The following is a 22,775-nucleotide window of genomic DNA, read 5'->3' as shown; positions in this document are numbered from 1 at the left end:
CAATTCAAATAGGTGCTGTGAAAAAACTGTGCGGTCAAAATGATAACAAAAACCATAAATGAATTCCTTGAGGGGTGTAGTTTCCAAAATGGGGTCACTTCTGGTGGGTTTCCATTGCTTTGATACCTCTGGGGCTCTGCAAATGCAACATGGCACCCGAAAACCAATCCAGCAAAATCTGGACTCCAACAAACACATAGCGCTCCTTTCCGTCTGAGCCCTCCCATGGGCCCAAACGGCAGTTTATCACCACAAATGGGGTATTGCCGCACTAAGGACAAATTGGGCAACAAAATGGGGTATGTTGTTCCCTGTGAAAATAAGAAATTTTGATCAAAAATGACATCTTATTGGAAAAAATATAATTTTTTTCATTTCACAGCCCAATTCAAATAGGTGCTGTGAAAAACCTGTGCGGTCAAAATGATAACAAAAACCATAAATGAATTCCTTGAGGGGTGTAATTTCCAAAATGGGGTCACTTCTGGTGGGTTTCCATTGTTTTGATACCTCAACGCCTCTTCAAACCTGGCATGCTGCCTAAAATATATTCTAATAAAAAAGAGGCCTCAAAATGCACTAGGTGCTTCTTTGCTTCTAGGGCTTGTGTTTTAGTCCACGAGCGCAGTAGGGCCACATGTGGGACATTTCTAAAAACTGCAGAATCTGGACAATACATATTTAGTAGTGTTTCTCTGGTAAAACCTTCTCTGTTACTAAAAAAAAATTGAATAAAATTGAAATTCAGCAGAAAAAATGAAATTTGCAAATTTCATTTCCACTTTGCTTTAATTCCTGTGAAATGCCTGAAGGGTTAAAAAAACTTTCTATATGCTGTTTTGAATACTTTGAGGGGTCTAGTTTTTAAAATGGGGTGTTTTATGGGGGTTTCTAATACATAGGCCCCTCAAATCCACTTCAGAACTGAACTGGCACCTTCAAAAAAAGGCTTTTGAAATTTTCTTAAGAATATGAGAAATTGCTGTTTATGTTCTAAACCTTGTAACGTCCAAGAAAAATAAAATAATGTTCAAAAAACGATGCCAATCTAAAGTAGACATATGGGAAATGTGAACTAGTAACTATTTTGGGTGGTATAACCGTCTGTTTTTCAAGCAGATGCATTTAAATTCTAAAAAATGCTATTTTTTGTAAATTTTCTCTAAATTTTGCAATTTTTCACAAATAAAGACTGAATATATCGACCAAATTTTACCACGAACATGAAGCCCAAAGTGTCACGAGAAAACAATCTCAGAATCGCTTGGATAGGTTTAAGCATTCCGACGTTATTACCACATAAAGTGAAATATGTCAGATTTGAAAAATGGGCTCTGAGCCTTAAGGCCCAAACTAGGCTGCGTCCTTAAGGGGTTAAAGACATCTTCAAGGCACTCGTTGCATTTCTATGTTCGGTGATTAAATCACTCCCTACAAAAAAAGTCTAGGTCTACCGTGTTTCCCCGAAAGTAAGACAGTGTCTTACTTTCTTTTTATCCCCAAAAGCCCGACTATGTCTTACTTTCGGGGTATGTCTTATATTGTAAAAAAATTGTCGAATTTTTTTTTTTTTTTTTTTCACAAACTTTATTTAACTGTTTTACATTTTTTTTTTTTAGTCCCACCAGGGGACTTCACTATGCGATGTGCCGATCGCATATATAATGCTTTGGTATACTTAGTATACCGAAGCATTATTGCCTGTCAGTGTAAAACTGACAGGCAACCTATTAGGTCATGCCTCCGGCATCGCCTAACAGGCAGATGCTGAAGGCAGACCTGGGGGTCTTTGTTAGACCCCCGGCTGTCATGGAAACCCGACGGCGACCCGCGATTTGTTTGCGGGGGCGCCGATCGGGTGACAGAGGGAGCTCCCCCCTCTGTCAAACACATTAAATGCCGCTGTCACTATTGACAGCGGTATTTAATGGGTTAAACTGCCGGAATCGGCGCGCGCTTCGATTCCGGCAGTTGCAGCAGGAGCAAGTGCAGGGGACGGCGCGGTGACATATGGAGAGGGGGCGGCGCGGAAGTGGGCAGGAGGCGGCAATACCCCCGTGTTTCCCCGAAAGTAAGACATATGTCTTACTTTCGGGGTACGGCTTATATTAGCCGACCCCCCTGAAACCCCCGATACGTCTTACAATCGGGGGTGTCTTACTATCGGGGAAACACGGTAGTTTTAGCCTTATTTGTCATTGTACTCCTGCCTGGGATGATAATGAGATGACTGTGGAGACGTGATCTCTACAGAACAGGAAATGTCTGTCTATTGTGAGGCTCAGTGGTCAGAGTGAAAACTGCAAGATTTTAGGATTTTTTTTTTTTTTAATATACTGTAACTAATGACATAGGGGGAAAAAAACATACCAAAAATTCTTAAATATGTTTAACATAAAAGCTTGACTTAAACAAACAGTCACTTTCCGATGACACCTTCCCTTTAAGGCTATGTTCACACAGAGTTTTTTTGCTCCGTTTTTTTTTAAGTGGTTTTGCACCACAGGCGTTTTGTGATGCGGTTTTTCGGCACTTCGTGTCGTTTTTTTTTCCGTCTCCCATTGATTTCAATGAGGTATGTGAGGCGGAAAACGCCTCAATAGGTCATGACGCTTTTTCCCACAAGCATTTTTCTGCTGGCGGTAAGAAAATGCCTCCATCTAACATTGAAAACAATGGGAGGCAATCTCTGACGTTTTTTGTCTTGGTTTCCGTGGAAAAAAAGATATGTAAAAAAACTGTGTGAACAAGACTTAAGGGTTAGAGATTTTTTTATGACGGTTATCATGATTCAGATTTTTATTCATTTTTATGAGAGAATCCACTTTACACATTGCAGTTTTGCTGCAGATTTTGCATGTATTTTTTTAAGCCCGAACCAGAATTGTATCCAGCAGAGCACACCTATTATACGGCCTTCCTTTTGATATTTTTTCTGTTTTAGGTTCAGTTCCTGGTTTGGTTTTGGCTTGAAAAAATAAGGTAAACGCACACAATGCGTATTATGTGCGGTTTTGCAGCGCGCATTTGGTGCGGCAAAACCGCAGCGTAAGGAAGTACTAGCATAGACAATGAGATTCCAGGTAATCTCATGTCCAGGCTGCTGTATTTTTTGGGACGTAAATTGACCCGCGGTGCGTGTTTTTAAAACCGCGACGGGTCAATTTATCCCGCTTGCAAATTCTATCCCTGTATTCCTACAGATATATGCATCAAAACCCACAGCATGAAAACGCCACGACTTACACAGCAAAACATAAAAACCGCGTTAAAAAAAAAAACGCACCTTCAGGTGGGTTTTTTTTTTGCTGCGAATTTCCTGCGGTTATCTGCGGTTTTGCTGTGTGTTTAGCAAAATACGCAAAGTGTACGTTTAGTCTTAAGGGGAAATCCAGTAAAGGATCTGCATCATAAAATGTTTATATTTTGATTTACTATTCATTACTTCATGAGATTTTAGAGGATATGATAGGTCCTCCTTAAAGAGGCTCTGTCACCAGATTTTGCAGCCCCTATCTGCTATTGCAGCAGATAGGCGCTGCAATGTAGATTACAGTAACGTTTTTATTTTTAAAAAAACGAGCATTTTTGGCCAAGTTATGACCATTTTTGTATTTATGCAAATGAGGCTTGCAAAAGTACAACTGGGCGTGTTGAAAAGTAAAAGTACAACTGGGCGTGTATTATGTGCGTACATCGGGGCGTTTTTACTACTTTAACTAGCTGGGCGTTCTGACGAGAAGTATCATCCACTTCTCTTCAGAACGCCCAGCTTCTGGCAGTGCAGACACAGCCGTGTTCTCGAGCGATCACGCTGTGACGTCACTCACAGGTCCTGCATCGTGTCAGACGAGCGAGGACACATCGGCACCAGAGGCTTCAGTTGATTCTGCAGCAGCATCAGCGTTTGCAGGTAAGTCGATGTAGCTACTTACCTGCAAACGCCGATGCTGCTGCAGAATCATCTGTAGCCTCTGGTGCCGATGTGTCCTCGCTCGTCTGACACGATGCAGGACCTGTGAGTGACGTCACAGCGTGATCGCTCGAGAACACGGCTGTGTCTGCACTGCCAGAAGCTGGGCGTTCTGAAGAGAAGTGGATGATACTTCTCATCAGAACGCCCAGCTAGTAAAAGAAGTAAAAACGCCCCGATGTACGCACATAATACACGCCCAGTTGTACTTTTACTTTTCAACACGCCCAGTTGTACTTTTGCAAGCCTCATTTGCATAAATACAAAAATGGTCATATCTTGGCCAAAAATGCTCGTTTTTTAAAAATAAAAACGTTACTGTAATCTACATTGCAGCGCCTATCTGCTGCAATAGCAGATAGGGGTTGCAAAATCTGGTGACAGAGCCTCTTTAAGTATAACTTTGATTCCAGAAATCGGTGTTAGACCCTTAAAGCGACCCTCCAGTCTAATAAAAAAATGTGACTATAAATTAGAAATGTATAGTCAATTTAGCTTCTGAATCCGGCCTTGGTTCATGTGCTCTGGTTCCCTGTTCTCCGCTCTCCAAGACGGACGCCGCAGTCTTAGACGACTTTTGAAGCCTGAGCTGCCCTAGCTCCTCTGATGGACAAGCACTGATGACGTCGGCACTGCTGGACACAGCGTTGATGCAGGCTGACGTCATCAGCGCTTCTCCATCAGAGGGCAGTGGAGGGGAAACGTGTCTTAGACCTATGCAGAAGCTCTTCATAGTCTGAGACTGCAGCGGTCTAGAATAGCGGAAAATAAGGGACCGGAACCGAGGCTGGATCAATCGGAAGTGGGGCAGCATGTCAGTTGACTTTTCCAATGGGGCGGTTATGCATGCTTGCTGGAAATGAGCGACCGGGGAGGGTCACTGGAGCTTCGTTCTCCCAGTAGGTGCAGGTCCCACCTCTTAGACCGTCGCTTAAAGAGGCTCTGTCACCAGATTATCAAATCCCTATTTCCTATTGCATGTAATCGGCGCTGCAACGTAGATGACAGTAACTTTTTTTTTTTTAAACTATAATTTTTGGCTAAGTTATGAGCTATTTTATATTTATGCAAATGAGCCTTTCTAATGGACAACTGGGAGTGTTTTCTCTTATTTCCAACTGGGCGTGTATTGTGTTTTTAGCAACTGGGCGTGTTTACTTCTTTCACTGCACAATCACACTGTGCTGTGGATCATGCTGGGCTGGAACAATGAGAAGTGTAGGACACTGATTAGTCACTGATTGGTCAACCTCATACACTCCTCTGTACAACACCCAGTTGGTAAAAAGTAAAAACACGCCCAGTTGTCCATTGAGAAACTCATTAGCATAAATCTAAACTAGCTCATAACTTGCTCAAAAATGATCGTTTTTCAAAATAAAAACCACTGCTGTTATCTACATTACAGCGCCAATAAGATTATGTAGGAGATAGGACACTTATAATCTGGTGACAGAGCCTCTTTAAGGTGTGTTTATTTTATGATTGACAAAAATTCTTAAGATGGAAATACCTGTTTTAAGCTTTCTTTACATTAAACCAGTAAGCCCCTTTTAAAATTCTCAAAGTTAAACAGAAATCCGCTCTACCAGACCTTCCCTTATTTACAGTTGTGGAACATGGTTTTGATTATTTTGTTTTGTTTGCAGCATGGATGATGCTGACGCATCTGACAAAAGTGGCATTGGTGAAAATGGCGAGGTCTCTGAGGAAGATCAGCCTCAGATCAAGCACAGTAAACATAAGAAAAAGAAACACAAGCATCGAAGCAAGCACAAAAAACACAAGCATTCTCCTGAGGAAGACAAGGACAAAAAACACAAACATAAACGCAAGCATAAGAAGCACAAGCGGAAAGTGATGGGAGATCATGACAAAGATGATAATTCACCATCAAAGCGAGCAAAACTGGATGACTTTGCTTTATTAGAAGATTTAGAAAAGCAAAGAGCTATGATTAAAGCAGAGCTTGACAATGAATTAATGGAAGGTAAAGTGCACTCCGGCATGGGTTTAATATTGCAAGGTTACAACTCTGGTTCTGAAGAGGAGGGAGAGATCAATGACAAGATACGAAATGGGAAAAGAATGTTAATAAAGGCAAATATGAAGGGAAAGCTGGGGCTTGATTCAAAAGCGGTTTCCAAGAGAAGGAGTAGGAGTAAGTCCAAAGAGAAGAGTAAACACAAGTCAGAAAAGAAAAAAATTAAAGTCAACGCTGAAACTCCTAAAGAAAAAGTACCTAGAAGTAAGTCTAAGGAAAGAAGGAAATCAAAGAGTCCGTCTAAAAGAAACCGATCCCTAGATCAAGCGAAGAAGTCTCCACCCTTGCGCAGACAATCTCCAGAAAAAAATAGGAAATCTACATCTCCCTCAGATGACAGAGTAAGGTCAAGAGACCAGAAGAAATCTCCTATAGCTAGTGAGAGCAGGACTAGAGATCGTAGTAAGAAGTCTAAGTCCCCTGTACCCAGGAGAAGCAAATCAAAGGAAAGGAGATCAAGATCAAAGGAGCGTAAACCAAGGAGATCTGATACAGAGCGAGAGAAAAAACCTGTTAAGTCTCCTTCAAAAGACGCTTCTTCAGGAAAAGAAAACCGCTCACCAGGCCGTCGACCAGCACGCAGCCCAAAAGCAAGAAGTCTTACTCCTAAACAGCGCGATAGGATATCGCAGCATAGCAGATCTCCGTTTGCTCATGATAAAAAGACTAAACAATCCCCTCCTCGAACCCAGTCCCCAACTAGAAGAGCAAAAAGTAAATCTATAGAAAGAAAACGACGTGAACCAGAGAGGAGGCGACTATCTTCTCCAAGGTAATCAAACCAACAGCCTGTTTTCTACAGTATGGGATCTTGATGCATGATGTAAAAAACAAATTGTAGAGTCCCTATGTATTAAAGATAGCTTAAATTAAAATCTTTAACAGGGACATATTTTAGTAAAGCTGACTTTGAGACGGGTGAGCGTGCATTGGACGGAGACAAAAGAGCAGAGGATTGGGCATATTCAAATACTGCATGCCAGATTTTTATTTCTCCCCTAAATCCTATTACACGGCAGTCAGGAAGCTCCCATACACATTAGATTATTGGCAGGATCTTGAGTCATTCATTTAATCAATTGTTTGTGGTGTTTTGTTTTTTTTTGAGAAGGCAATTTATCCCCCCCCCCCCCAGAAGTGACAAAATGAAGTGCCACACTTTGAGTATCTAACACAAAAGTGCAAACTAAAGATCAATTACAATTTTGTCATTATTGACATACCATCAGTTGCTCACAAGCTAATTCAAGTGACCACCAATATGGCTGCACTTCCTGGTTTCACTTTTGCAAAAATGGCCATCACAACTGAGCAAAATTACCAAATCTTCCGATGTGTATATAATATACTAAATGCCACATGCAAATTGTAGTTTTTTAATGATTATAATAAACCACTGCAATTGTTTAGAGCAAGAGTCCGAGAAGAAGGTCTTACAAGACATGAAAGAGCAAAAGAAGCTAGTCCTTCTCGATGGTCCCCTTCTAGAAGACGTTCAAGCAGGTCTCCTGGACGAAGGTGGTCACGTTCACCCCTTAGACGTAGTAGATCACCTAGGAGAAGAAGCCATTCTCTTCACAGAAGGTATGTGAGCTTCAAGGTTATTTTCAGATACATACGGATGTTGAAATAAGATAGCATGTATGAAGATATTTATTAACATAAATAAAAATGTGCAGTTATTTTGCCGAATATTTGTCGTGGGTACAACCCTGCACTTAAATACTGTCTGGAGGTGGAGGGCAGGAAATGACTAAGACTAGGTGTTGCATTTGGCATAACCGTTTGAAACTTTTGGCGAAATGTTTGTTCCAGACATGCTACTGTATGCATCTTCCATTGACTCCCACTAGAGCTAGATTAATCAACAGAAGAAAACCGAATACCCCAACAGCCGGCGGGCATAAGAGCTATTCAAAAGATTACTGCTATGCCTTGAGTAATATATATTCGTGGTATTGTATATCGTCTACCACCTTGACAATATTGGTTTAGCAAGCATTCTCCGTAAATTATAACAAATAAAGAAGATTGATCCGGAGTGTATATATAAAAAATAACTTTTACTTAATTTCTTTACAACATAAGCATTTTTGCGACATGTGCGCATAAATTCAATTCATTCGTCACAGTTGTATGCAATTTTTCATGTGTTTTTTCAATATGCATACACAGCAATGTTAAAGACAGCAAAATAGTCCACCTTTTATAAAATTACCTGTCCATGTCCCTTAGATTACATTGGAAAAACAATAAGGGAGCTCAGAAAGAGAGTACTCGAACATGTAGGGGACATCCTGCATGACAGAGATAAACCGGTCTCCCGGCATGTTCATCTAAAACATAAAGGGGATCCAGAATGTCTACGATTTACGATACTTGAGTGTCTACAACCCGCGGTGAGAGGGGGAGATCTAGATAGAATCTTATTGCAGAGAGAGTCCAAGTGGATTTTTAAAATGAGATCAACTGTACCAAATGGACTCAATGAACAGTTGGATTTCGGATGCTTCATCTGAGTCCATTCTTATATATATATGTTCCAGCTATTCATCCTTTCCGTCTAAATAGGATAATGTTTGACTCCTCCATTCCAATAAAAAAATAAAAAATAAAAAGTACAAATAAAACACTAAATACTTAGAAAATATTTGAATAAAATTGGTGGTGCAAACAACTTGCACCTTCACATTTGTTCACTTTTTTTATCGCTGACCAGAACTTATAAACGACCCCTCTATCTGAAGTAATAACATATATAACTTCAAGGGTACAATAGTATACATATTTATACAAGAAAATAACAATATTAATGGTGCGAATATTCTGCAGTTCTTTAACCATTGCTTGCTCTAGTGTTTAAACAATGTACTATAGAAATGAATAGTTTTAAACCAAAAACTTAGCCAATTTATATCCTCTATTTAATAAACCATTGAGTTATGATTATTGTTTTCCCTTGTACATAAAACATCTCTTTTCCATAACACCTTAGAATGGTCTGTAGTGCTTAGGGATAGACGGAAGCCATATGCCTTGGATCTGTCTTAATACACAAATCCCCGCACTCAGAGGTTCTATCATTAGGTCCCCACCTACCATACACCCCTCTTTGCCCTTAGAGCGAACATCCCCCATGCAGGCAGAGTTTCTCTGCCTGCATTTACCGGTCCCTGTGCAGACCAGTGGCGTCTATTTTAGACGCCTGGCGCTGCACAGCTGATCGGTTCCCAGGGCTACGTCGCGACCTATCCCTGGCCGCGACGTCGCCCCGGGGGGCGGAGTTATCTCCATTCCCCTACTACGCGTCTGCAGGCAGCGATGATATTCATCGCTGCATGCAGACGTTTACTGTACATCTCCTCCGATAGGAGATGTCTAGGGAGCACGATCTGGGGACATAGGGCGGAGGCCTGCGGCGCGCTTGTGTCACCTCAGACACAGGGAAATCTTCCCTTGGCGGCGCTGCGGGTCCCCGCCCCCTTCAGTACACACCCCCCCCCCCTCACCTCTTCTAAACACGTCACTGGGGAGGTGTGTCACACCTTGGAGGTGTGTATGGGTGGGAGGGAAATGGATTATAAAAAGAGACAGGGAATCCCTCAGTGTAGAGACAGCTGACGTCAGGACCAGACGCCGATACTCTGCCTCCAAACCGAGAGGCCATTCTCTTGCCACTGCAACCATGCTTTGCTGACAGCAAACTACTTTCTAAACAAGACAGCTACATCTAATTTTCATGCAGCTTCCCAAAGAATAGGACGAAGCAGCATTCATGACCTATCTCCCCTGAGGAATCAATGGGTCAGAGGAAACGCGTTGTGAGAGAAATTGGGAGCAAAATTACCCTACTTCAGAGGTCCAACTAAATCCAGGATTTTACAGACAACTCCTGAAAGGAACACCATCATCCCAAAAATAAAGGGGTAGGAGGGCAACTGCCCGGAAAAATCTTATGTCTCCTGTATATCTTATATGACAAACAGAGCATCTAAGTGCTTATGAGAGAACCTCTGAAAATAACAAATTATTGAAACCATATGGATTAGGAAACCTTAAAAGGTGGACTATTTTGCTGTCTTTAACATTGTTGTGTATGCATATTGAAAAAACACATGAAAAATTGCATACAACTGTGACGAATGAATTGAATTTATGCGCACATGTCGCAAAAATGCTTATGTTTTAAAGAAATTAAGTGTAAGTTATTTTTTATATATACACTCCGGATCAATCTTCTTTATTTGCTATGCCTTGAGGTAAAAAGCCCTATTTTCCAGCTGCCTAGACAAAATGATACTACAATATAACTTTTATTGGATAAATCTAAACAAACAATAGCCACACACTATTAAAAGTAGCCAACGCTAGCTGACCGTGTATAGTTTGTATGGTACATTGCCAAAATGAGCTGAATAAAAAAAACTGGTGTACGAGTGTTGCAGACAGGGGCTGCAGAACGCTGAGCTAACACCAACTAGCTGTATTGAATTCTATCTGTCAGCCAGGCGTTGAGATTAAAAGAAAAGCAAAAGCCCCCCGACATGTTTCGCTACCAGGGGTTTTTGTGGGGCTAATGGCGGCGTACTCCAAACAATAACCCTCCTTTATAACCTCCGAATGACATGTTGGAGGGCGTGAGCCCATAAAGGACCAATGAACAGGTAGATCCAGGGACAAACCCATAAAGAAAGAGACTGAGAGGTCAACAAGCCAATCCCATGGGCTCTGCGTCTAGCCAATCAACAGGGAGAACCGTGAGCATGCATACGAATACGAGAAGAAGCGTTCCAAAAGACTAATAATGCGCATGTCATGGTACTTAGAAATATTGAGAGTCTCTCTTGTGCATGTGAATGGACTGAGACTAAAAAGTGCAAAGCAGAGTTGCCTATAGGGATTGGTAATGCGCATGAACAGGGACTTAGAAATTATTCAACTGGGCAGAAGACTTTAAGCAAGGATGTATAGAGCCAAGCTGCAAAAGGGATTACAATCAAAAAAGAGGTTAATGGGGAAGGTAGAAAGGGGAAAAATACAAAAAGCCTGAGTTGGGCGCACAGAGGCCACAATCTTAGCGATATTCAGCTAAATGGGATATATATTTCAATATTCTATTTACTAGGTGATGGCCAGGAGGATAAATGTAAGAAACTACAGAGGAGCCAAGGAAATGTTGATAAGCTGAGAAAGAGCTGATCTCAACACTATAAGATAAGATAAGATAAGGCAAGTATCTATTTAAAGAGGACACAAAAGTGAAACCTTCAGTAACACCGTTTGGGCTCAAATAGGGCCGGCGTCAGCACCCGGCAAACCCGTGCAAGTGCCGGGGCCCACTGCCCTTCGGAGGCCCAATCGGCCGCCGGGTGCTTACGCTGCTGTCATGGTTCCTCCAGAAGTGGAATCCCAGGGGGGCACTAGGGAGTGGGGGGGGCTGTGTGACACTACTTGGGAAGGGGGGCTGTGTGGCACTACCTGGGAGGGGGGGCCTGTGTGGCACTCTACTTCCACCATGGGTTCCCCCATAAAGGGGCCCACTAAGTTTGTGTCGCCCAAGGGTTCACATGACACTGGAGACGTCCCTGGGCTCAAATAACTTCACCTGTAGATCCAACGAGCTTCTTCCTGCAGAAGTTTTTTGTCCAATTTACCAGCTCCGGAGCCCAATTTTAGTTGGGTGATGCCTCAAAATTGAAGAGTTCTAATATTCCCATCATGTATGGATCTCATGTGTCTAGACAACGATGTATCATCTTTATTATTGATGGTACTAAAATGCTTAGAAATCCTTCTTCTCAATTGCTGTACAGTCTTGCCCACATATAGTTTCGGACACGAGCACTTGGCAGCCTAAATTACTCCACTGCTCTGACAATTTATAAATTGTTTGATAACACAAGATTTCCCATCCAGGGAATTACAAAAGGTAATGGAGTGGTGGGCATAAAAGTACAGAAAGAGCATCTACCACATGGATGAGATCCATTCACAGTAGGAGAGCTACTTTATGGTGTAAGTGTGAAATCTAACAAATCTTCCACCTGTATCAGATGCATAGGAATTTTTGATATTTGCTCCTCTCACATTTCTGTTATTCTACAAAAACATTGGCCTATCCATCAAGCGGATCCTGATTTAAGAGATGCTTTATCTACCTCTCCTAGTATCACATACCGAAGAGATAAAAGCTTTTGGGAATTTTTGGTACATAGCCATTATTCTAAACCATCCATTCTGCTGAGCATTTGGCTCCCTCCTGTGAATGGATCTCATCCATGTGGTAGATGCTCTTTCTGTACTTTACCATTGTGCCCACCACTGAGACCTTTTGTAATCCCCTGGATGGGAAATCCTTTATCAAAGAAATTTATAAATGGTCAGAGCAGTGGAGTCATTTATGCTGCTAAGTGTCCGTGCCCTAAACTATACGTGAGCAAGACTGTACAGCAATTGAGAAGAAGGATTTCTAAGCATTTTAGTACATCAATAATAAGGAAGATACATCGTTGTCTAGACACATGAGATCCATACATGATGGGAATTAGGGTTGTCACGATACCAGAATTTGAACTCCGATACCGATACTTCGTGTAGTATTGCGACACTCGATACCAAAACGATACTTTTGCCAACAATAATAAAAAAAAGTTCTTCCATTTTCTGATGAGGCACGTGGTATTAGGTCTGAACCTCCATGTGCCTCACCTTAATAGTAATGAACTCCATCATGTTCCTCATAATGGACAACATTGGGTTAATGTGAGGTTCATGATGGGGTTAATTACTATTAATGTGAAGCACATGGAGGTTCAAAATTCATAGTACCTCGTGCCCCACAATAATACGATTTTATTTTATAACAGCGTAAACATAAATTACGCCATTAATTTATTACGGTCGCGACGATACCGAATGTGTATATTTTATGTATTGAGACTTATTTTAAGGTTTATTGTAAAAATAAAGTGTGTTTTGTATTTTATTTAACGCTACTTTATTATTTTAACTTTTTTTACTTTTAAAATGTAATGCACTGGCATATCTATATGCTAGTACATTAGCCTGTCTACTGATAGTACACAGGCAGTGGTTAGGACATACCTCCGTATGCTCTAACAGGAAATATGGTAAGACAGCCCTGGGGTCCTTCAATGGTCCCTGGGCTGTCTGCTCATATATTGCATGGTCCTCGATCAGTCACTGGGATTCCCTGTGCCGTGATCCAAAGGGTATCCCCCCCCCATCTCATTTACCCCTTGAATGCTGCGGTCAGCTTTGATCTAAGCGTTCAAGGGAATAGCGGCAGTGATGAGAGATTACTCTGATCGCAGCCGCTACAGCGGTACTGCAGCTGTGTAATACAGCCATTGCGTCGCTCCTGACAATAAGTGCACGGTCAGCATGAGGTAATGTGGCCGGCGGCGCAGGCACTGAAGACAGAGAACATGGGGGTGTCTTGTAGTGCGGCCGCCGTGTTCTGTCTTCAGTGCCGCCGCTCATTAATGTAACGCTGGTGACATCACAGCATTCCGACCGGGTGCTCACTTGTCAGGACTCAGGAGCGGGGCAATGACTGTATTACACAGCCGCAGTCGCGCTCTAACTACATTCATGTGTTACAATGCTAAACTGTGCGGCCGCACAGCTTCGTATTGAAATACATGAATTAACGGTATCGAACCGTTTGAGGGTGCACGGTATCCAAACCGTATCGAAGTTTCGATGCATCCTTAATGGGAGTATTAGAACTCTTCAATTCTGGGGCATCACCCAACTAAAATTGGGCCCCAGAGCTGGTAATTTGGACAAAAAACTACTGCAGGAAGAAGCTCGTTGGATCCACAGGTTGTTGTTTGAGCCCAAATAGTCTTAATGAGGGTTTCACTTTTGTGGCCTCTTTAAATAGATACTTACCTTATTTGACCTCTTATATTATAGTGTTGGGATCAGCTCCTTCACAGGTTATCAGCATTTCCTTGGGTCCTCTATAGTTCTTTTACGTTTATCCTCCTGGCCATCACCTAGTAACTATAATATTGAAATATAAATCTCATTTATCTGAATATCGCTAAGATTGTGGCCTTTGTACGCCCAACATAGGCTTTAACCGTCTTTTTTTTTGTATTTTTCCTCTTTCTATCTTCCCCCTTTAACCTCCTTCTTGATTGTAATCCCTTTTATAATTTTTTTTAAAGTCTTCTGCCCAGTGGAATCATTTTTAGGTACCTGTTCATGCGCATTACCAATCCCTATATTCAACTCTGCTTTGCACTTTTTAGTTTGAGTCCATTGACACGCGCAAGAGAGACTCTCAATATTTCTAAGTACCCTGACATGCGCATTATTAGTCTTTTGGAACATAGACGCTGGACGCTTCTTCTTTTATTCGTACTCATGCGCACGGTTCTCCCTGTTGATTGGTTAGACGCAGAGCCTCTGGGATAGGCTTGTTGACCCGTCGGTTTCTTTCTTTGTGAGTTTGTCCCTGGATCTACCTGTTTGTTGGTCCTTTATGGGCTCATATCTTCCCACATGTCATTCGGAGGTTATAAAGGAGGGGTTTGTTTGGAGCACGCCACCATTAGCCCCACAAAATCCCCTGAAGACGCTCCGTTGGTAGCGAAACAAGTCGGGGAGGCTTTTGCTTTTCTTTTAATCTCAACGCCTGGTTGACAGAATTCAAAACAGCTAGTTGGTGTTAGCTCAGCGTTCTGCAGCCCCTGTCTGCAACACTCGTACACTAGTTTTTCATTCAGCTCATTTTAGCAATGTGCCATACAAACTATACACTGATGGCTAGCGTTGGCTACTTTTAATAGTGTGTGTGTGGTTGGTTGTTTAGATTTATCCAATATAAGTTATTTTTTAGTATAATTTTGTCTAGGCAGCAGGAAAATAAGGTCCTGTTCACATCACCGTTCATTTCCGTTCCGGGGTTCCGTCTGAGGTTTCTGTCGGGTGAACCCCGCAACGGAAAGTGAAAGCACAGCTTCCGTTTCAGTCACCATTGATCTCAATGATGGCGGAAACATCGCTAATGGTTTCCGTTCGTCACCATTCCGGCAGGTTTCCGGTTTTCCGACAGAATCAATAGCGGAGTTGCTATAAATGGTGACTGAAACGGAAGCTGTGGTTTCACTTTCACTTTCCGTTGCAGGGTTCACCCGACGGAAACCTCCGACGGAACCCCGGAACGGAAAGCGAACGGTGATGTGAACAGGCCCTAAGGCTTCTTTTTGCCTCAAGGCATTTCCGTAATCTTTTGAATAGATTAATAAACGGTGCAAATTGCACTAAGGCCTGTTTCGCGCACACAATTTTTTTTTTTGTCATATTTAAACTGCTTTAACTGGTTGCCGACACAGGACGAGTATGCTCGTCCAGAGCGGCGAGTACTTGGCTCATTAGGACGAGCATTCTCGTCCTGTGTGACAGCCGTTTGTGCGTGCGATCTTGAGCGGGGCAACGGCTGTAATACCCAGCCACGGCCCCGCTCTGACAGCGGAGAGAAGAGAAACATCTTCTCTCCGTCGTTAACCCTTTGAATGCCGCGATGAAAGCTCATCGTGGCGTTCAAGGAGAGGGGACTGCACTTTGATCGCGTCACAGAAGATAACTGTGACGCGATCAAAGCCCACAACCCATTGAAGGACCCCAGGGCTGTCTGAACATATTTGACTGAGGTATGCCCTAACAACTGCCTGTTTACAATCCGTAACAGGCTAATGTACTGGCATATAGATCTATGCCAGTACATTAGTTACAAAATAAAAATCAAATTGATAAATACCCTTATGGGATTTAAAAAAAAAAGTTAAATGAATGTAAAAAAAAATAATGATGGATAAATAAATAAAAAGTAAAAAAAATACACAAACACACTTTTTTCTAATAAATAAACTTTTTAAAATATAAGTCCCAAAACATGAAATAATATAGACGTATTTGGTATCGCCCCGACCGGAACAATCTGTACATCAAATGTATAACATTATTTATGATCGGTGTATGGTGTAAAAAAAAATAAAATATTAAAACTGCTGCGGCACTGCTTTTTTTTTTCTTCTGCATTTTCGCCAAAATAAAAATTTATAGATATTAAACGATTATGTATTTGTACCAAAAAAATGGTACCTACGTAAAGTACAACTCGTCCTGCAAAAAACAGTCTCATACAACTACGTCGTACAAACGACCCGTTCTACCTCTGTGTTGTGGCTGAAGCGTGTGATTTCCGGCCACCAATAAGAAAACTGCGTAGCTCACATGCTACGCTGCTTCCGTAGCTGCCATTTACTACTATAGGAGTTACGTAACTCAGCGAGCTACGCGGTTTTCTTCTTCATGGTTCAAAATCAGCCGTAACACACAGGTAGAACAGGGTTTAGGGGGCCCCGTTCTAGAGATAGGTGCGGGTCCAAGAGGTGGGACACGCATCTCTCTGGTATTTGACATATCCTGTGGATATGTCATAAATGTCTCTGATGGGAAAACCCCTTTAACCGGTTAAGGACTAGGCTGTTTTACAGCTAAATGACCAGAGCAAATTTCACAATTTTGCTATGCGCTTCTTTAGATGACTATAACTCTGCAGGTGAATAAAGTTCATCTTTGAATTTTACACTCTTTTTAAAGGACAGATAGGGCTTTGTTTTAGTGGCATTTGTCAGTATATATCATTTTTATTTTTTTCTCTAAAGTGGGCAAAATTGGAAAAAAATGCAAGAATTTAGCAAATGCGTCAGTTTATGCTAGCATTTTTCACACACGGTATGGACCACGGACAAAATGAATCTCCTTTCACATTCTTCCACTTCTCCCGTGCATGGGGATACCAAATATGTGTGCCTTATTCACTGTGCGGGCATGTGCCAGGGCTTGGCATAAAAGGAGGCTTTTTGGCCTTTTCGGTCCAGGAATTCTGCATTTGATTTTATAGCAGCATACTGTTTTCTGGGGGGGCGTAATGCTGCTGAAACATTAGAATCACCCCATAAATGACTTCACACAAGTACACCCCACAAGGTTTTCTTCAAGGGGTTTATCATATTTTTAGCAAGTCCAGTTTTCTTCTGAAAGTTTCTTGAATAAGATGGAACAAAATAAAATTAGCTTTTTTTTAGCAAATGCGTCAGTTTATACCAGCTTTTTTCACACACAGTATAGACCACGGCCAAAATTCATCTCCTTTCACATTCTTCCACTTCTCCTGTGCATGGGGATACCAAATATGTGTGTCTTATTATCACATAGAGATGTAGGAGGGCGGAGGATAGAAGAAGATTATTTCACATATCGCTTTTTTTCAAAGCTGGTTTTACAAAACTCAACAGAGTTTCTATAACACTTCCAAAATATCTGCTCTTGAAGCAGAAATCCCAAAATATTCATCTAGGGGTATAATGGGAATTTATTTTTTGGGGTTTTCTAAAATAAGAAATTGCAGGTTAATGCAAATGGACTCTCCAGCAGATGAACTTTAGAAAACATGCAAACATGACATCCACCCCCCACCCATTCCCTCCCTCACCCTTGGAGTAAAATCAGGGGAAAAATAAAAACGTAATGTAGGGCAAATATATTTTCAACGAATTAACTAAAATCTAATAATTCAGAACAGTGTGGTTTTTCCTAAAACATGGCTCAATGCACAGGCCTGGTTGTGAGGGACATGAGGGACAGAAATATCGGGAATCTTTGCGGTGCCCGTCTTTTCTGCAGACGCGGCACTTTTTCTGGGGGTTGCTTCTGGTTGGTGTTGGGGGAATCCGACTGATGAAGTGTCTTTCAGTCAGTCGCGTGACATCCTCAGACTGGGGGCATTCTCGGGTGTCCTGAACATCAAAAATGAGGCCTTCAATAATTTTTTCCTGGAAATCCAGGTATGTGTCTCTGCCTTTTTTTTGTAGAGCACAAATGAGTTGTGGATGGCCACCTGTAACAAATAAATGGCCACCTTTTTGTACCAAGTTTTAGTTTTTCGCTTTACTAAATAGGGCTGTAAAACCTGGTCGCTTAAATCCACCCCCCCCCCATGTACTTGTTATATTCGGACACGCTCACTGGTTTGTGCTTGTCCGATGTTGCCCCTCTTTCCCTCACTGCCACTGTTCCTGCGGTATGAATCGTGCTTAGCACATACACGTCTTTGCGATCCCTGAACTTGACCGCCAGCAATTCTTCAGATGCATAAGCACAGGAGTCCCCCTTTACCATGCGCTTCCCCACTAATTGCTGTGGAAAACCAACTCTGTTTTTGCGCATGGTACCACATGCCCCAGTCCTTGCAGCATGCAAATGCCTAAACAGGGGCACACTGGAATAAAAATTATCACAGTACAGGTGGTACCCCTTGTGAAGCAGAGGCTGCATTATCTCCCACACAATCTTACTGCTGGTGGAAAGATCAGGGGGGCATCCAGGAACATTTATTGTGCGGTCCCGCCCTTCATAAATCCTGAAGGCGGTGGTATATCCTGACCCGCTTTCACACAATTTGTAGAGCTTAACGCCATATCTTGCCCTTTTGGAAGGTAGATATTGGCGAAAGCTAAGTCTGCCATGAAAGTTGAGGAGGGATTCGTCCACACTTACATTCTGCTCAGGGGTGTAGAGTTGCAGAAATAAATTATTCAGGGAATTTATTAGCGGTCTTATTTTGAACAACCGATCCCGGTTTGCATCGGTACTTGGGGGGGCCTGTGCGTTGTCGTTGAAGTGGAGGAACCTCATTATTGTCTCATAACGAGACCTGGGCATTACTGCAGAATATACTGGGGTGGCTTGGGCGGGTCTTGTTGACCAGTAAGACCTAATGGAGGGCTTTTTGACAATACCCATATTTAGGGTGAGCCCCAAATTTTATTTTAATTCCTGCAAATTGGTGGGCGTCCAATCTCTGGCATGGGTGGATGAAGGTTTCTGCCTTATATATTGCGTGGCATATAAATTTGTTTCGTGGACAATCTGATTTAGGATGTCGTCCGTTATAAATAAATGGAAGTAATCCATTTGGACAAAATTTGTATTGTCCACGGTTATGCCAGGAGTGGCCGTAAATCCGTGGATTCTAGGCCCAAAAGATGGGGCAGGTGCCCATACAAGAGCCTGGACTGGAGGGACCAGGCTGTCCCGTGCTACAGCGCTACTTGGCCCTGCGCTTTCATGTTCTGCAGTTTCAACTGCATCAGGGACAACGTCCCCTGAAGATGAACCTGAAGTGACGCTGTCATCGTCACTACCTAAAACAGGTTCCATCTCGGACGCCATCTCTGATGCGGTCTCCGACTCAGACCACAGCATGGCGTATGCCTCCTCGGCGCTAAACAACTTCCTCGCCATAACGTAACTAACACTAAGGGAAAAAATGTTTTTTTTATTTTTTTTTTAATAAAACACAAACTAACTGCTATATATATCTACACTACCGCTAACAAAAAAATAAACCGCTATTGCTATATATATTATATATATGTGGATATATATATAATTATATACTCCCTACCTGCCTATTCTAATAGAATAAAAGAAAGAAAGGTAGATAGAAAAAAAAAGATAGATGGATAGATAGATTGTATAGATAGATAGAAATCTATCTATACAGAGAATGTTTTAGTGTAACTGTATTTTTTTTCACTGTATTCTTCTGGCAGCAATTCTCCCGAGTCTCTTCTTCTCCTCAAACTGAAACAATGTTTGAGGAGAAAAAAAGAGGCAGGAGATTTACTGCCAGAAAAGTCAAAATAAAACAAATGTGGTCGCTGTGATAGGTTTTCACAGCGACCACATGTTCAGGGACCATCAGATTGGTCCCTGATACTCTGCCCAGTCCCCAGAGCTGTTGGTAACAGCGTGGGCACAGGGCTGTGTGCACGCGATCGCGTGCACACTGTTTTCTATGCAGAAATGCATGTGATCGCTGTGATTGGTTGTCACAGCGATCACATGTTCAGGGGCCAAAAGATTGACCCCTGACATTCTGCCCAGTGCCCATGGCTGTTAGCAACAGCCAGAGCACAGAGCTGTGTGCACGCGATCGCGCGTGCACAGTCTCTGAAGTGCCGCCGTAATTAGTCTATACGGCGGACTTCAGGGACCCTGACCGCTGGCCATATATATACAGCCAGCGGTCGGGAACCTGTTAACTGAGTCGGAACAACTTACTGCTGCGAGCAATTCTTTTCAAAACTTACCAAAGAGTCGACTGCACTTCAGACTGACCAACGCAACATCATCAATACCGGCGAACATCACACACCTCACCAAAGAGAAGCAGTTTCAGCCATCACATTAGGGGTGAGTTAATTAAATGTTTTACCAGATATAGCACGCTCATTTTTAAGTTGATCATTTTGTATGGCTCGCGAATGATGTTATAAATATCCAAATGGCCATACACCCATCTTTCCCTTAACGATGAGTCTGTTCTGCTAAGTTCCCATTTGACTGGATCTCCCTCGATTATTAATAGATTAATTCAGTTATGTGTTTTGCACCAGGCTTATCTTACTCACAGATGTTATCGTTTAAAGGCAGGTTTCTGGCTCTCCGCATGGGATTGCCCTTCTATTTCTGCTTTCTGTTTTCTCTGTCCTGACATCCATGACATCCCTTCCTATACCAAATGAACCGAAAATAGCAGTATTTGGCATTTTAGACGATGAGCATTAGACAAATTACACACGCATATTCCTACAAGAATCTTCATTTTTAGCCAGGAAAACAATTGCAATGCATTGGATGGCGGATAGGCAACCATCAATAGTGGGGTGAATGTCTCTTGTAAATACTATTCTCTTATGAACGCCTGTCCAGATAAATGCTATAAACTTCTATATGGGATCCCTGGCTGAGCTCTACGGGTACTGTTGACTCCCATGATGCGTAATCTACACATTGTGATTTGTCTTTGTGCAATGGACCTTTTGGTTTGTTAAATAATAATCTACCTATTATACTCCTGCTTCTTGATGTGATCCGAGTGGCAATTGATTATGTTGTTGACAACAGTTTGTATCTTTTTGTTTCTTTCTTTTCCTCTTCTTTTTTCCATTCTCCTTCTTATTTTTCTTTCCTTAATATCGGTTCTGTACATTTACAATTGAAATGCTGACAGTATAACTACATTTGTAGATGTAAGTGCAGATACCTTGCGCTACTTCCTCAAATGTATAATTAATGTTTTTGTATATTCTTGTTACTTCTGTTTGCAACATGGTAAATAAAACTAATTAAAAAAAACAATATCCAAATGTCCCTTGACATGGCCACCCCTGCTTTAAAATGACATCTAGCTGCACTAAGAACTAAAACGCCACCTAAAAGTGTGTGTGTGTATTAGTGTGTGTATTAGTGTGTATTAGTGTGTGTATTAGTGTGTGTGTGTGTGTGTGTGTGTGTGTGTGTGTGTGTGTGTATGTATGTATTAATGAAAGGGTAACTAAACTTTAAAAGAAACTTTTTTTTTTGATTTGTTGTCGTAACAAGTCAGAAGTTTAGTTTTGATTGGTGGCGGTCTGAGCACTGAGACCCCTACCAATCGGTAAAATTATGAGGCAGAAGCACTTTGGTGCTGCTTCGTTTCTGAACGGCTTTCCAAGGAAAGCCGAGCAGGGGTTGTACGGGCTCATAGAATTTCTGTTGAGTCCGTACACCGCTTGATCAACTGTCCCAGAAAAGACTGTCAGAAATGAAGCAGCACAGTGCTCACGCAGGGCTTCTGCTGCTTCGTTTTAGCGATCGGCGGGGGTCTCCGTTCTCCAGACTCCCACCGATCTAAACTTCTGACGTCACTATGGCATGCCTATAAAGTTTTTTGGATTGTTTAGTTATCCTTTAAATATCCCCCATTGTTTTTCTTTTCAACAGGGAGAGAAATAGAAGAAGTAGATCACGTATTAGGAGGAGATCATTTTCTCGAGGAGGACGAGGTCGCCGAAGGAGAAGCAGGAGTAGAGATAAAGAAGATAAATTTAAAGGAAGCCTCTCTGAAGGAATGAAGGTGGAACAGGAATCTTCAGATGAAAAGTATGACCGTTTATTTGTGAGCTTTTTAATAAAGGATTTCAATAATCCTTAAATCAAATCCAGTAATATTAACGCTGTTATGCCCAGTGCAATTCTTAAGGGGGCAGTGTTTTAGGGATGTAAAGACCAAAAGAAGAATCCCTAAGTAATGCACCGTCCCCCTCATGCCCTGTACTGGACATATTACAGTGTATCCGTTTAGAGTAATTTGGACTGTAGTAAAATCAGCAGTAAAAAGACAAAAAATAAAACCACTACAAGCTGATATTTGCCATTTAGCCAACTTCATAAACGACACCTAACACACACATGACACTTGCCAGTTATTTGCTTTAAAGTAATCCTCTCACCTCACGGCTAGTCATCCTTGCCAAAATGAGTATATTAGTAGCTCGAATCAAATGTGTTAAGTTTAACTGAAATAAAATTGGAACCTTGCTTTGTAGCCTTGAAGATTTTGATGTTGAAGAAGAAGATGAAGAGGCTCTTATTGAGCAAAGGCGACAGCAAAGACTAGCTATTGTAGAAGTAAGTATAATAGAAAATACAATGGACAAGTTCTGTCACAATGTTTAGCTTCCTTTACTTAAAGGGAACCTGTCACCAGCATTTCACCTATTGAACTTTACGTATCCCTCACTGGCCGCTGCTATCAAAAGTTCATTGCCGTTATCCCCTCTCCTAAACTTCTCCGACTGTAAATAACGGTCTGCAAACATTTTGCGCCTT

The 22,775-nt window shown here is 41.8% G+C and overlaps 1 protein-coding gene across 13 annotated transcripts in view; it reads left to right on the top strand.

The window, feature by feature from the left end:
- The window catches only part of PRP4K (pre-mRNA processing factor kinase PRP4K), an 86,235-nt gene that overhangs the window by 27,477 nt on the left and 35,983 nt on the right, over positions 1–22,775 (top strand). For all 13 annotated transcript variants that reach the window (XR_012847691.1, XR_012847683.1, XR_012847689.1 and 10 more), the window contains 4 exons: positions 5,623–6,789; positions 7,428–7,601; positions 21,888–22,046; positions 22,493–22,574. Coding sequence is in view for 1 of the 13 variants with exons in the window: in XM_075826677.1 (XP_075682792.1) it covers positions 5,623–6,789; positions 7,428–7,601; positions 21,888–22,046; positions 22,493–22,574 (1,582 nt within the window). In the remaining 12 variants the exon portion in view is untranslated. The remainder of the gene's footprint in view (positions 1–5,622; positions 6,790–7,427; positions 7,602–21,887; positions 22,047–22,492; positions 22,575–22,775) is intronic.

Source organism: Rhinoderma darwinii, chromosome 5, assembly GCF_050947455.1.
Source record: "Rhinoderma darwinii isolate aRhiDar2 chromosome 5, aRhiDar2.hap1, whole genome shotgun sequence".
NCBI classification, from domain to species: domain Eukaryota; kingdom Metazoa; phylum Chordata; class Amphibia; order Anura; family Rhinodermatidae; genus Rhinoderma; species Rhinoderma darwinii.
Note: the sequence above shows the minus strand (reverse complement) of the source record. Positions and strands in the feature narration are given on the sequence as shown.